We start from the raw sequence: 15258 nt of genomic DNA, 5'->3' as shown, positions 1-15258 counted from the left end.
CTACAGCAGTTATGAATATTGCTCTATTGAATTTTCCTTGTTAGCTCAGATTAAAATAAAAGAAATAAAACAAGCAGCGTGTGGTTTTTGCTTTTCAACTATTACATTAAAAAAAAAAAAAAAAAAAAAAAACCATGCAAGACACTAATGTTTCTTTTTAGTTAAGAAGTTTATATATAAAAAAAATGTTGACTCAGAATTCTGGTAACATATAGAACTCATAATTATTTAATCCAGGGTCTATATGTGACAGCTTAAACTGATTTCCCAGTGGTCTTCTTTATCACAGCCATATATAAAAAGGATTGATGAAAATATTGCAGAGGAAAATTATTAAGGAGAGCAGAATGCAAGCAGCAATTTGATGACCCTGATCTTTGATAATTTCTGGATTTATTTCTTTAATACATTTAGACCATGTGTGCTCTAATTAAATCACGGGGAGAGGATGACACAGACCTACTGTAGAATTAAATGGGAAGATAAAACTGAAACTAACCACAGTGTCCAGAGTGAGATGCTTCCTTACAGGATACAGAAATGCACTGGGACATCTGAGGTTATGTTTTCTTTTCTTTGTTCCTCCTCAGATACCTTCATTTGTCTCCTCCAATACAAACTCAAAGGCTGACCCCAACCTGTCCATGACTCGTGAGGAAACACCTTGGCCTCCACTCCCAAAGATGAAGGACACACTGAAGCGTGACTGGTCCATGCAGGGGAGGGACTGCTTGTCCAAATGGGATGATGCATTTGGGGGTCAAATAGGAAATCAGCATGCAAGTGCTATTCCCCAGGGAATTAAACAGAAAGATGTCATTACAAATAATGCATGGCTCTCTAGAGAAAAAACAGATGGCTCAACCTCAGCTACCACAGCAAAAAGCTCTTTGTCAGACATGTTGTCAGCAAGTAATAAAGGTCAAAATCCTGTGGGAGGAAATCAGCTGCATGGCAAAGAATAAAAACCTCAGAAATAAAACAAGGTAAAGCATCTTAGAGATGTAATATTCCCATTGTCATACTACTTTGTACATATAAAAGGTACTGCTTATTTTTTAAACCAAAATGTTTTGCTGGATGTGTGAGGTGTCTGGAAAATTTACATGGAAAAGAGCTTTAATCGTGCTTACAATCAGGATTTCTTAGAATACTTAAGATAACTGAAACCAGCAGTTTTCAACAGCCAGGCTGCTTCTCAGGTTTTGCTTTACCACTAGTCTATGATTTGCTTTTCCTTTAACTGTGAAACAATGTATTAAATTATTTTTGCTTTTATATGCAACCCATTTCTTCAGCATGCAGTGGCAAGTTATGAAATATCTGGCTTGAGTGACAGGAACCTAAAGAGACATTGTGGCATAGACTTCCTAAATTCTTACTTTATGTAAATGTGATAGTATTTTATGTTGTTAGTAGTTCCTTAATGTCTTGGGATTTTAAATTTTTTTTAATTTTTTTTATTATTATTATTATTTATAAGCTGAATGACAACAGGATACTCACTCTGTGCTCCTGTAGGTGGCAGCATCCATAAAACACCATCCTTCAATTGTTACTTTTAAGCCCTTTGTTCAAGTTCCAGTTTAATTTTAGCAGTTTTAACGGACTTGTTTCAGAGTGATTCTTTAGGTACTGCTTGGTCATCATAAGTACCATAACATCAGGGCTCCTGAGGTGGAAACTGAGATGGCAAACCCCTGCAGTAAACACAAGTGAAGGCAATGCCAGGCCAGCTGCTCTAGCATAGCTGTGGTATAGCTTCCTCGTGAGCCTGACTCAGAAATAGATATAATCTGGTCTGTGTGAACCTTTGATGAAATCTGAGGTATTGAGAGGGAGCAGGAAGAAGGTATGAGTGAGCCAAGATAACTTGAGTCTGGAAAAATTAACAGAACATGATTGCAAATTCCCCTAAACACTTAAGTACCATTTATGTTGGAATCCTACCAACCAGAGTTGATATTTTTGGAAACTCAATTATTCAAATTTCCTAGCTGTCTTTATTTTTAGTCACTTTTATTAAGAAAGGGCATTTTTAACACACATTAAATTGTGACACTGTTCTGTGCTTTTTCTCTGCATTCATTGATTACCCCCAATTGGCCCATAGCGCATTATTGCTTTGTTTGATGCTGCTCCTCCAAAGCCAGTAACAAAATGATCGGTTTTGAAGAAGTATTAATGCACTCATTCATTCCTCGTGGTGGGAAACCCATCTTAATTTGCTCAGCAATGTAGCAGAGCAATTGCTTACAGCAGTAACTGAATTGGTTATTGGTTATTGGTTCATCCAAAACCTCTTTAGAAAATACACACCATATATCAAGGGAAATAGCCTCTGGAAGTGATGTTTGAAAGCACTGTCTAAGCAGAGGCACCTATGAGTATCCAGCATCTGGAATTCTGCTCTCATCTGTCTTCCTATTCTTTCAAATGCTGGCCAGTGGTTCTGAAGATAAATCTGATGTCCTGGAATGAGTTGTCTTATTTAAGGCTGATATAGAAATTAAAAACACATTATTTGACACAATAACTTTCATACTGATAAAACGATGCTTTGAAAATCAGCATTTAACAGAAACTTTTTGGAGCTTCATCTTGCTGTCAGTAAATTACATGAACTGGTAGCTGAGGTCAGCTAGAAGTCAGATGATAGATAATACATGAAGCGTGTTAATAATAAGGGTATTAATAATAATATTGTATGATGGTAAGATAGCCTGTTATAATAAATGCCATAGTATCTTACCGTGAAATTAAGCCTTTCTCATTCCAGTCTCTTTTATCAAATGTAACTATGGTTTATCTATTATGCTTCATGTTACAACTAAGTAGATTATTTGGCACCATTTTTCCTTCTGTTGAAATTAATTATTTCCTGAATAAGATCTGCAGACACAGCTGTAGTTGTGGGAGCAGACACTTGCAGACATATTATCAACAAGGAGCTGCATAATATGTAGTAGACTCAAGAAATTTGTCAGGCACATAAATTATTTGCTGGCACTTAGTAGCTTTCCTTTGCAAGTCATGGATTTTAATTAAAATCCTGTAGCCCTTTGTTGTTGTTGTTGTTGTTTTTAATTCTTTGAGAAATACATTCTTCCTACAACAGCAACAACAAATTAAATCTGTGCAGATACCACAGTTCTAAATTTTCTATCTGTTTCATTTGCTTTTTACATTTGCTAAGTAAAAATGCAAGATTTTAGATACTGCAGTGGAGGAATGCTAATAATTTAGCAGTATTCATTTGTAGTGTTACCTTCAACAGCCATAGGAAATATGGAACATCTAAAGGCTCTTTTTTAAACTTCTCTCCTACTCCATTTCATCTCAACACTGAATAGGCAAATGAGAAATAATAGTCATATGATGCCAAATTATTTTGCACTAATTGATGTACAAGATTAGATGATGGTTTACATCAGCAACAAGGTCTTTCAAATTCTTTAAACACTGTCATTTATAGAAACCAGCTCCAAGATGTACAGTGGCAGGCCAGATGGTTTGTATACTGGTGTCCTGCCAAGCTGAAGCTTTTTGGGAGTCTGAGCTTGCTGAGTGATTCATACAGAATGATTAATATTTCCTCTTATTCTGTAAATTATTTGGGTTTTTTTTTTTTTTGAAACTGAGGGTTGGAAACAGCATGCTTAAAGAACACATCTGAACAATTGATTTGTGTTAATTATCTGTTGCTTGGTATCCAAAGACTGCACAAGTCAAATGGCATTATCTGAGTTTATCAGCACACCTAGAAGGAAACTGGACACGAATATACATCCTACTAACCAGTGCTCTCAGAACCTGTTTTCCATAAAGACCCTTTCAGTTACAAAGAACTTGTTAGAAACATGACAAAGCTGTTAGCTAGGACCATCAGTTCATGTCAAACTCATTCTTGTTGACACTTTCAGGTAATCTTTGCTCTGATCTTTTTTCCATGCTTGAACTTACCAGTAGTAAAGCCAAAATATCTTATTTTAGCAGCAGTTTTCTCCTTTCTGTCTCTCTCTCTTTTTTTCAGAAGTATTATTTAGAAATAGAATATATATATGCAGTACATAGAAGAAGTAATGAGAAATAGCACACACAGTGTATTTTAATGGCTAGATGAAATATAAACTTAGAAAACAAAATGATGGTGCAGCTCAGGCAAAAAAGGGAGTAAAATGTTCAATGGAAGTGACTCCACCATTAGCTCCAGGTTCTCACGGCATTAAAACATCTGGAGAAAAGGGGAAGGGGTACTTGTGGAAGCCTATCACTTCCTATCTAATGTTTTTCTCATACTGTAAAAATCTTTATGAATATACAAGATTCAGTGGTGACATTGGAGGCTCAGACCATGGTAACAGTCTCATGCTCAGGACTCATTCTTATGGGTCAGAATAAAAATGATTAACCAACAATTATATTTTCTGCAGTCCTTAATAAATTACATTTTTGGGTGGCAACTCTGGTGTGTAAGAATGCTATCTAGTATCTTCTTAGAAACAACCTTTTCCTTTAGTCCTTAAGCTGATTAATATTAAAGCCCCATATTAAAACCAGATGATGCATGGAAGGTTTTTTCAGTGTTGACCTTTTTCATATGGTCTGATTAAGCCAAGATACTCCCAGATCTATCTGTGCAATTGTATTCTTAGCAGGCCAGCCAGCTGGTTGCTTTGACTTAAGTCTGTCATTCTTGCAGCAGCTTTCTCTTGTGAATAAAGAGAATATTGTCTTTCCCTAGACTGTATCCCTGATCTTACCAGTCAGTATAATGGTGAACCATAGGACAGCAAGTTCCTTTACATATAAATACAGATGAAATATTTATGAACATTTGTATCCTTACCCATGTATAAATGCAGGGGATTGGCATAAATGATGATAAAATAATAGGGAAAAGTTACTAGATCAGTGTTTGTATAAAATATTCTTAACACTTTTTTGTGTCTTGTTTTTATACACCTAAAATCTTGAACTTTTGCTCCTGTACTGGAAGCTAGACTGACTTGCACCCTTGTTGAATACAGTCTGAACTCTAGTAAAAAGCTTGAGGATATTTTTACAGATGATGGGTCAGGTTCATGGCATGCTCCAGCAGCTCTGTTTCAATCTGGTGACCCAGACCAGCTGTTACCCTGGCTTCTCAGGCACTGAGGTCAAAGGACCAAGGAAAGAAATAAAAGGGTGTGGTTTTATTTATTTATTTATGATTCTTTGGTGGCGTACAAAAAAAAACATTTAATCAACAATTAATCAGAAATTAAGGTCTTACCTGTTCTGTCACAATGTGAGATCATGGAGCAGAGTAAATGGGAATTTCATCAAAGGAATCCTTGAGGTTCACTAGGGTTGGACTTGCACTACCTACTTTTAGACAAGATTGATAAGCTTTGAATAGTGTGGCATCTCAGCATACTGCTGTCTGGCAAAGTGTTCTTTAAGTGGGAGGCACCTAGAGAACATCGCCATTTTTTGTAGCTCTAAGGCCAAAAGTTATAAGTGATTCTTTCTTGCTCTGAGCCACAGCTAGAAAGGGAGAACGTGGCCATCTACTTGTGCCCTGCCTTGCCCCCACCATCTGCTGGGTGACACCTCTCTGCTTTCCCATCTGTAGGCTGAGGACTCTGTCTCTCAGCAGCCACATCTTAGTTTCCATCTGGCTGCAGACAGTCCCTTCTGGTGAGGGGGCTTTAAAATAAATCTAGGGGTGAGGCTGTCAGTAGCTGGAGGACACTGGTAGTTTACAGTTGTGCTTGGAGCTTACCTTGGGGTGCACAGAGCTGTTCTCATCTCAGAAAACAACTTTCAGTTTAGGACAGCTCAGCCAATGCTATCAACCTTCAAAGCAGAAAATGTTAAATGTCTGTTTGGGAGGCAGGGACTTTGTAATCATCTCTTTACTAACTAAGCTTGAATTATGCTTAATTTGGGATCTAGAAAGTGGGATTCCTTACACCAAGTGTGAAGCCAATTTCCTGATGCCTCTGACAGTCCTGAAGAGAAATCAGCGCTTGGTCTACAGGACAGGGTTAATCTCACAACTGTGTAGATCTAAAACAGGCACTACAATCCACACTGTAGAGCTGACCCTTCAGCTCACTGACTGTAAAGCTGAGACAAGGGGAATCTTGAATGTCAGGTCTGCAGAAGAAAGGGAAGGTAATTCCTATCCTCCTCCTGTGTCCTAAACAGCTACTGTCTCAGAAGAGATAACTGACTTTAATAGTCTGTTTTATGATGTTCTCTTTTTTGAATATTCTGCCTGAGGGCTTTTCTTTTGTATTTATTCCATGGATTATCTGTGTATTTTTGTCTTTATTTATATTCTTCAGCTCTTGAATTCACTGTAAGGCATTTAGGTAACAGTTTATGAATATAATAAATGGGAAATAAAAGGTGTATGTAAATCTGAACCTGTATTGACCTGACATAAATTCTCTGGGGGCCGCAAGAGATCAGAGACGACATTCATCAAGTGAGGCACTGAGCATACATCTGGTGCTAATACTTAGGAGTTTTTGCATAAAAATAAGATGAATTCACTCTTTTTCATCTGTGAACTGTGCACTACTCTTTACTTGCATATCCCCATGATTAGTGTAAAATAGAGCAATGCGGAAAAAAAGAGTAACAGCTTATAAAACACTGTATTCAAGTGTGTGGATTCAGCCTGGCTTATGGTAAGTTTTCTTCAGTGGATTCATACCTGCAGTCGCTATCATTCTTCTGGGAAATCATGTAAGCACATGTTTCCTTTAGAGGGCTTCTGACCTCTTTTGTGTTCTTCTCTTTAATTTCTTTGTCCTAAGTAAGGTGATATTAAAAGAAATCCTTAGTGGTATGCTTCCCCGGGAGCTTTACAGACTGTAAAGGATAGAAGTAGCTTCTGCTGCTTCTAAATTAAAAGCAGTTGCTCAGACTCTTTCAAGTCTCCAGAAGATGACATGTCTACTAAGAATGAGTGCAGCCCTGTGCACGAGCAAACTGAACACTGGAGAGAGAATAATGTGATTGTCAAGACACATCCTTCAGTTTAATAAACCATTTTGAGAAGGCAGCTCTTCCTTAATTTAAAAGTAGTCCTTGGAAAAAAAATGTAATCTAAACTTTAGCATGAAAGTAAGCACTCTTCTCGTTTGAAGTAAACATACTTTTCTTTCTTCTGTAGTACTGGGTAACTTCCATAGTAGGTTAAACCTGTTGTAAATCAGTGGTATATGAACAAGGTTATTACATGAGCAGCAGTATTAAGAATAATAGCTTGTATCTTTGAATTTATAAGCATGCATGTTTTATTTCCTAAACCAGCTTTTCCCTTAGAAGAGGTTGCCTTGTCTGTAAGACTTATGTGTAACATCATGTCATATGCTATAAAATGAATTACTACCTCCAAGCTCGCAGTTATTCAGAAGTTGTAGCAATACTTCTCTCCTGGATATTCTGGCAGCTTAATGTTAAGGGATTCTTCCTGCTCCAAAATGGTTGGTTTGGGACTGATTACCAAGTCATATTGTCATAGTAAATCTGAATCTCTAGTAAGTCTGAATCTGCCTGCCATCCTGTTCTTTGAATCATCAGAACTGCATTTCCATCTGTGTGTTTTACATTGGGAATCCTACGCATCCAGTGCCATTATATTCCCAGACACTGCAAAGTTTACCTCCATCCATCCATTCATCCATCCATCCATCCATCCATCCATCCATCCATCCATCCATCCATCTATCCATCCATCCACCCACCCATCCATCATCTATATTCTGAAAGAGATTAAAACACTGATACCATAGACCTCAGGCCCTGGATGGTGTATGGGTGCCATGTTCATTTTCACTCTCTCAACATTGTTCCTGTGATTTCTAATGATTTCCTTGATATTTTGGGACTGCTGCAGCTGAACACAGCATTATATGTTTAGGTTCACACCATTAAAAAATCAACTTCTAATTTATTGCCTAATTTATAAGCCTGCTTGATAGTCTGTGACACAAGCTGAACTTATGTTCAATAATTAATGTGAAAAAAGACAGTGTTACATGGCCCAGATAGATTAGATGCTCTTTCTTTAATCCTGTCAGTCAGCCACAACTGTTAAAATTTATATCCTCATAAAAGAAGGTACCTGTGCTGCTGTAGGTTTTCAAGCTAAAAGAAATTAATGCTGGAATAAAGTATATATCCAGAGCATATATAACTCAATAAGACAAGAAATAAGCATTCATAAATGTAATAAGAAATTTATGGGGACATATGCTTACACAACTATGACATTTTGCCACATTGTTATGGTGATTTTTCATAGTTGTAAGAAGGAATTAGATATCAAGATTTATTGTTCTTTATGTTTTAGTTGCTAACTAACTCCTCTTAAGCCTTTCAAAACATACCCTCGTTTATTGAGTTTGATTTTACATGCCCATATATAATCATGTACAGACAAAGATTCTTGGTGATTTTTAAATTATGCTTTTATTTAATGCAAGCTTCCAATTCAAATATTCATTTCAAAACAGAAATATATGAAGAATCTCGGACTTTGTAACATGAACTTTTGTAAAACTTAGCAAGAGCTTAGGAGTACTGAAAAGACATTTAGTCACACTGGGCATCAGGAAGATGATGCGCAGTTGGCTGCTGTGCCACAGAAACAGCATGGACATTGTTCATATGTAGGACTTAAAGGGAATCCACAGATATTAAATGAATATTCCCATTGGGAAGGACACTCTTCTCCCTCTTTTTGTGTGGAAAAATCAATATCTCATCAGGGAACTCTTCAATACAGAATATTTTGAATGAACATATGATAAATGATATTCTTGTCTGCACTTGGGATATAAGGAAAATAATTTTCCTGGTATAATGAGTGATAAGTAGGCTGAAGATCACATGGGAATAAAATGTAGCTGTTAGATCCATTTGATAATTTCCATCTGGATGGTATTTGCTTCTCTCTGTAAAGGGAATGGGAGCTGCCTATTTCTAGGCAATCTGTTCAGTTTCTTTTACAGGAAAGGACAGTTTAGCTATTCCTTCCATATGGGCATACATTATTACATCTAACAAACATGTTCATCTCTCATTTTAGCCAGACCCTCTAAGTACTCTTAATTCCTGTGTGGGTTGGGATAGGGATTGAATATCCTCTTTTCTTCTTGTTTACTCTTCAGATAGCAATAAGGAGTGGAGAAGAACTTTGTTATTCTGTATTGTTAGGTGTTAGTTTGCTAAAAATAAACTTTACTTGTGAGAGTGGAAAGCAAGATAGCTGTAAGAATAACAGTGTAATCATTGCTTCTCTTGGCCTGACAATGCTGTATGAACATAGATCTGCAAGTTCAACTGCCATGGGCTCCAGTTCATGCCAGCTCTGTCTTAAATTAAGCTGGTTCTGTCTCAGTGTTCACTTTTCTTTAGAACAGAAAAATGTTCTAAGGGTGAAGAGAATCACTGTAGTTGTTTTGGCTAACCACGGGGGGGGGGGGGGGGGGGGGGGGGAGGGGGAGGGAAAGAGGTTGCAAATTTAAGAAAATAAAGAAAATACTACAAATAAGAATATGGTGTTTTAGGACTGCACCTCTCTCATCCCTCCACTGCCAGTGACCCCTGTTCTGCAGAGTTTCATGAACAGTTCTTTTGCATCATCCATGTGAAATTCAATCTCAGCATGCTGGAGGCTTTCGTCCCTCCACAGCAAACAGCCAGAATTAGAGAGCTTCAGGTGGGTTGAGTCAGACTTGGTAAATAATGAGACAGCAAAACACGTTGTGTGTTCAGGGCTGGGGAAGATGTGTGCAGCTCTACACAGCCTGGATGCCAAGGGGCTTATTGGGGAAGGTAGAAAAAACGTGTCAAAATGAAGAAACAGATGCTATCAAGGCAGAAATTTGCATTCATTTTGTTTACTCACCTGGCTATTGAGGAAACCCCATGACAAATAACATGTGCTTTCAGCTGCTGAACTTTTTATAGGGCTATGACAAATACAATGCTTTGTTTTCCACAGAGAGCTGATGTATGTTACTGCTGTGTCCCTTCAGTTGCAGCTGTGGAATTTCTTCTGTGGAAGTAGCTTTAAATGAGACAGAAGTACTATCTGATTTGCTAGCACAAATTAAACTGAGTTTTGCTTTCTTTGCCATGGCTCTTAGAGCTTTCTGTGCTCCTTAAGATTTGATCCAAATAGATCACGGCTGTTTCATTCCTGATGTGTGTGCCACCTTGACTCAGCTAATATCTGAATCTTCAGCAGTCGTTAAGGGGAGTGACAACATTAAGAGTTTATTTTATGCCTTGAAGCCATTTTCAGACCTTCCTATCTCAAGATGTCATTTGCTGCTGCTGATAAAAGAGGTGCTGGGCTGCAGGTGGTGCCAGTGCTGGGATGAACAGGCTGTGCCTGAGTGCTACCTCACACGTGCTTAGGACATCCTATCAGCAGTTGAGCTGCACCATTCCAGTTGCTGGTGCAGTTGTTTTAGGAATCATGGTCACATCCTCCTGTATTCTACAGGCACACACCAGGTCACACCTAGGAAAGGCAAATTAATAAAAGACTGTAACTGAAAACTGTTACCTAGAGGAAATGACCAGGGCAAACTGATAGCCACAAGGCCTTGATCATTTGCAACTCTGTGAGTTCTTGAAGCAGTATAAGTTCGTATTCAATCAGTAAACCTTGATTAAGTTGTCAAGTTTCTCTTTGAACCCACATTAGACTTCTGCACGTTGCTATTTACAATGTGAAGGATGCTAGCCAGTTGATTGCATGTTTTGCCCCAGAAGCTGTGGATGCCCCATCCATGGAGGTGCTCAAGGCCAGGTTAGATGGGACCTTGGGCAGCCCTATCTGATCGGTGGCAGCCCTGCCTACTGCACAGGTTGGGGCTGGGTGGTCTTTAGGGTCCATTCTAACCTAAACATATGATTCTATGTTAAGAACCACTTTGTTATTAACCAATGGCTTTCATAGCATACCTTGGCTCTTATTTGTGGTTTCTCTTTCCTCCTACTTGCACTTCTACTCAAGTATCAGTCTTCACTGTAGAGCATCAGTTTTACAGAAGAACCTATCTAGAAAACAACAGCATTGTTTATTGATAGCTACAGTACTCACATTTCCAAAGTCATTTCAGGACATACATAAAGCAAAATGTTTGAAAAGTTCTCAAACCTTTTTACTCCAAAATTACTAACAGAAATCACCACTTACTCTTCTTTTCTTTTTGTTTTCCATTTTTTAGGCAAGAGAAAATATTCGCTGGGCCAATTCTGGAGCACAGACAAAACTTTCGGAGATATGACTGATAATACAATTGGAGTCCCTTATCAGAGCTTGTAAGGTAAATCAGGCAATTATAGTAAAAGGGGAAGGTGGAATAAATTAGAAAACAAGGGGATACCATTTCTTTTTAATTCCAGGTAAGTGCTTCCACAGGAAATATTTATCATGTCACCCTCTTCTCTGTGCAACTCCAGTCTATTTTTATGCTCTGGAAACCCTCAACCTCACAAATTAAGTGCAAATTGAATTTTGTCTAAATACATAAAATGAAATGAGAATCACTTCTTTTTGGTTCTTTAGAGCTGTGTATGCACAACTAACAACTTTATGATTCCTTCTCCCTTTTTTATCTTCTTTTATTTTTTTTCAGTAGCTGCCAGTTCTGAAATGAACACTTAAAACCAAAGTATTTGTGTCTTTAAGATTTATTTATACCCCCCAAAATGGCAGAACGTTCATTTAATATTATGGAAAGCAGTCACTCTTTTTAGGGTTAAGTGTTACTCTCTCAGACTCCTGTGCTGAGAAGTTAGCAGCTATTTTTTCAGATACTGTTGTTTTTTTTTCTGCTATGTTGTTACACCTGCTTCTTTTCATTCACTATTTTGTCTGCTAAAGTTTTCTTTGCTTAAAATAATCCTATTATTGCATGAAAGTTGATGAAAACAATTAGACTGTATAGCTAATGTCAGAAGAATGTGACTGAGATGAAGAACTTTATGTTTTGCTACACTGTAGAGATAATGGGGAAATTCACAGTATTGTTGAAGAAATACTGATACTGGAAATATACATCTTTATTAAATCAAAGCATTAAAGCAAATGCTGAAATAACTTTGTAACTTCAGTGCTGAACTGGCCAGTGGGTTGAAAATTTACTTCACTGTAAGGATTCAGGTGAAGTGTTATGCTAAAATGAGAACACTGTTGACTTTCCTCACCAAAAGGGAGAAAACTCCAACATCTGCATTAGTGTTCTGCTAGTGCTTTGAAAAGCTGATGATAACAGTATTCTGTATGGTTTTCATTCTTTCTCCAGGGATCACTTTGCCAATTGGTTTGTTCTGTGTTATTAAAACAGCGGGAAAAGGCAGGCTGCCATTTAGAGAGACCTGTAGAAGATAAATTAGGATGTTGCAATATGGCATTCATTGCAGGATAAAAAACAATAGAGTTTTAACAGAAATGAACAGTTCATATTTTATCACAAAAAAACATTACATATTTTTAATTTTTTTATTTTTATTTTTATTTTCCATACTTTCATTTGGATAGAGAAAACTCTGTATGTTAATTTTTAGTAGTGTTAATTTTCCAAGAGCACATTGCTCCTGCAGCAGTCAATAAAATCAATGTAGCCATTTCTGGTGACAAACACAGATTTGACATTTTTTGCACAGTGGTCACTGATGCATAATCAATCATGTTGCCTTACAAAAAAAAAACAAAAATCCACAAGCCAAAACAACAACAACAACAACAAACAAAACAAAACAAAACCAAAAAACCAACAGGAAACTAAGAAGTATATTTCATCCAGATACTTTAGTATGGAACTATTTTAAATTGCTTTTCACTCTTACTCAAAAATTTACTTGTATTTCCTACTCACAAAAGTGGGCTGAATTTCTAGTTCATTATTTGTTCTGGTTCAACACTTGGACTCTGACAGGAATTGGAGAAGTTGTACACTGTTGCTCAGACATCCGATTTCTATCAACAATTCTCCTCCTTCACGTGGACCATGTAATGCTTGTTTTTTTTATCACACTTAGGAAACTCACACTCTTAAGCCTTGACATCTTTCACTTTGCTTTCAAAAGAGAGCAGTTTTCTCTTTTACTGAGGTCATGAATAGTTTGTAGCAAACTAAAGTATCAAAGATCTAAGTTAGGTAACCATTGGATTTATTCCTATTTGTGGTAGGTTCTGGTACCTGGAAGATACAGAAAATCTATATTCAGCAACAGATACAATAATTTATATTTATATAGTTATTGAAAACTTGTGTAGTATATTTTTCTAAAGAAATTATAATTCATAGTCCATATTTTGATTATTTGGTTGCATTGCTCTTGGAGGGGACACGTGCTATTAGATTCAATATGAAAGTTAGAGTATTTCTTTTCTTCCTGCTGTGCTCATCTTTCCCAAACACTTTCATCAATTTAATTCTGAGTTCCACATTTCTTCAAATCTAAATGTTTCTTAAACACAAGGGACAATGACAGTGACTCAATCACCTCTGTGAGCAGCTCTTTCCAGCAACTGACCACTCTTTCAGACAATACATTTTTTTCTGAAGTCCAACCTGAACCTCTCCATCACAAATTAAAGCCATTTGCCCTTGTCATATCAATATTATTCAGGAGGAGAGGCTGACCCCCATCTCATCGCAACCTCCTTTCAGGTAGAGAGCAATAAGGTCTCCCCTGAGCCTCTTCTTCTGTCTGAATAATCCCAGTTCTTTCAGTTGCTCCTCATAAGGCCTGTGCTCCAGACTCCTCACCTCTTTGTTGCCCTTCTCTGGACACATTCCAAGGCCTCTGTGTCTTGTAGCAAGGGGACCAAAACTGAACACAGAATAAATATGCGTCTTCACCCAGAGCTTCATCTGGAAACACTGTTTTCAAATATAAACCTAGTACATTATCTTCTTTTAAGTACTTTGGTATTGATACAATGTTAAAGTTACACAATGTATTCTGTTGCTATCATCTGTAGTCTATTCTCCCACATCTATGTAAAATTAGTTTAAATAATTAATAATAATTTTGCTGTCCTCTTTCTCTAACCATAGTCCCAGTTAGTTCAACATCACTAATTCTAGTCATTCTGCCATTTGAATTTATGCATGTATTACCTGAAGTGACCCATGATAAATTTATATATACACATACGTATTTAGGAGTAGTTCTTTAGGCTGTTTTAATTGGTCTTTGAGCTTGGTACTTCTTCATATTAAGAGAGAATTATGATGCATGTTTACCATATGACTGTACCTAGTTGTTTTTGGTCAGCATTTATACTGTGGTGCTCAGGAGAATTTATTTTTTTTATCAAGCAGAAATTACAATTTCATGGATGAAGCCCTTGCTCAGCATTACCCTAAGAGTAGATCCTTTGTGTAGTACCCATGAAATTTATTGCTTCCCGTGCATTAAGTTGTACCTCAGCATGTTAAGCTGAAATTTAATCCAAATAACCAAGCTGAGTTGAGTGGGCTGTAGATGTACACACTGACTTAGAAGAAAATTTGGCTATTTCAGCCCCAGTAAGAAAGTGACAGGCAAGAACCTGCAGCATTTCATTTATACGAGAAACACTGATTTGGTTGGAGGTGTTCTTATGGCTTTCTGTAATGCAGAACGAGCTGACAACTTTCTGTGCAGTACTGGAAATGTATCTTTGGCTTTAAAATAGAGTTGCCTAAAGGTGTTCAATTATTTAAAGGTATTTAAGGAAGTCTGTTACCTAAATATGCATGTATGGAGAAGGGTGGTAAAGAGTAGTGAATACAGTATTTAGCCTAATATAGTTATCCTGGGTTTTAAGTTGTTAAATTCACATTACGGTCTCTGGTTGCCTTGTGGCACTCAGTGGTAGATGTGAACCTGAAGATGGAAACGAGACATGAGAAACCTTTTAATAGGACAATTTCCAGTCACTCATGTGGACACAGCGGTGATGCCAGGGTCAGAGAGGTTTTGTGTTGTTTATCTCCAGCTCTGATAAAGAATCTTCTTGCCACCATCTGAATCTATTTAATCATATCATGATAAAGCACTTTCTATGAAACATAGATCACCCTTTAATATCCATCTAAGACTAAGACACCAAAGGCAAATATCTGTCCTATATTAAACCCTTTAAACAAGTTGTGGGTTCTATAGAATTGTTTGAGTTAGGAGAGGCCTTTAAAGTCCATCTAGTCCAACTCTCCTGTAATGAGCAGGGACATCTGAAGCTGG

The 15258-nt window shown here is 37.3% G+C and overlaps 1 protein-coding gene across 13 annotated transcripts in view; it reads left to right on the top strand.

Annotated features, from left to right (window-relative positions):
• C4H4orf50 (chromosome 4 C4orf50 homolog) overlaps positions 1-15258 on the top strand; it is a 67960-nt gene that overhangs the window by 25432 nt on the left and 27270 nt on the right. For 10 of the 13 annotated variants that reach the window (XM_085547286.1, XM_085547292.1, XM_085547289.1 and 7 more), the window contains 2 exons: positions 591-986; positions 11247-11300. In XM_085547286.1, coding sequence (XP_085403412.1) covers positions 591-965 — 375 coding nt within the window. In that variant the 3' untranslated portion in view covers positions 966-986; positions 11247-11300. Of the gene's footprint in view, positions 1-590; positions 6417-11246; positions 11346-15258 lie in introns of those variants that run through there. The other 3 variants (XM_032444132.2, XM_085547293.1, XM_085547285.1) reach the window with 2 other exon arrangements.

The sequence above is a fragment of the Coturnix japonica genome, chromosome 4, assembly GCF_054131305.1.
Source record: "Coturnix japonica strain WE chromosome 4, WE-NBRP24, whole genome shotgun sequence".
NCBI lineage: Eukaryota > Metazoa > Chordata > Aves > Galliformes > Phasianidae > Coturnix > Coturnix japonica.
The sequence above is the reverse complement of the archived record's forward strand: the minus strand, read 5'-3'. Positions and strand labels throughout refer to the sequence as shown.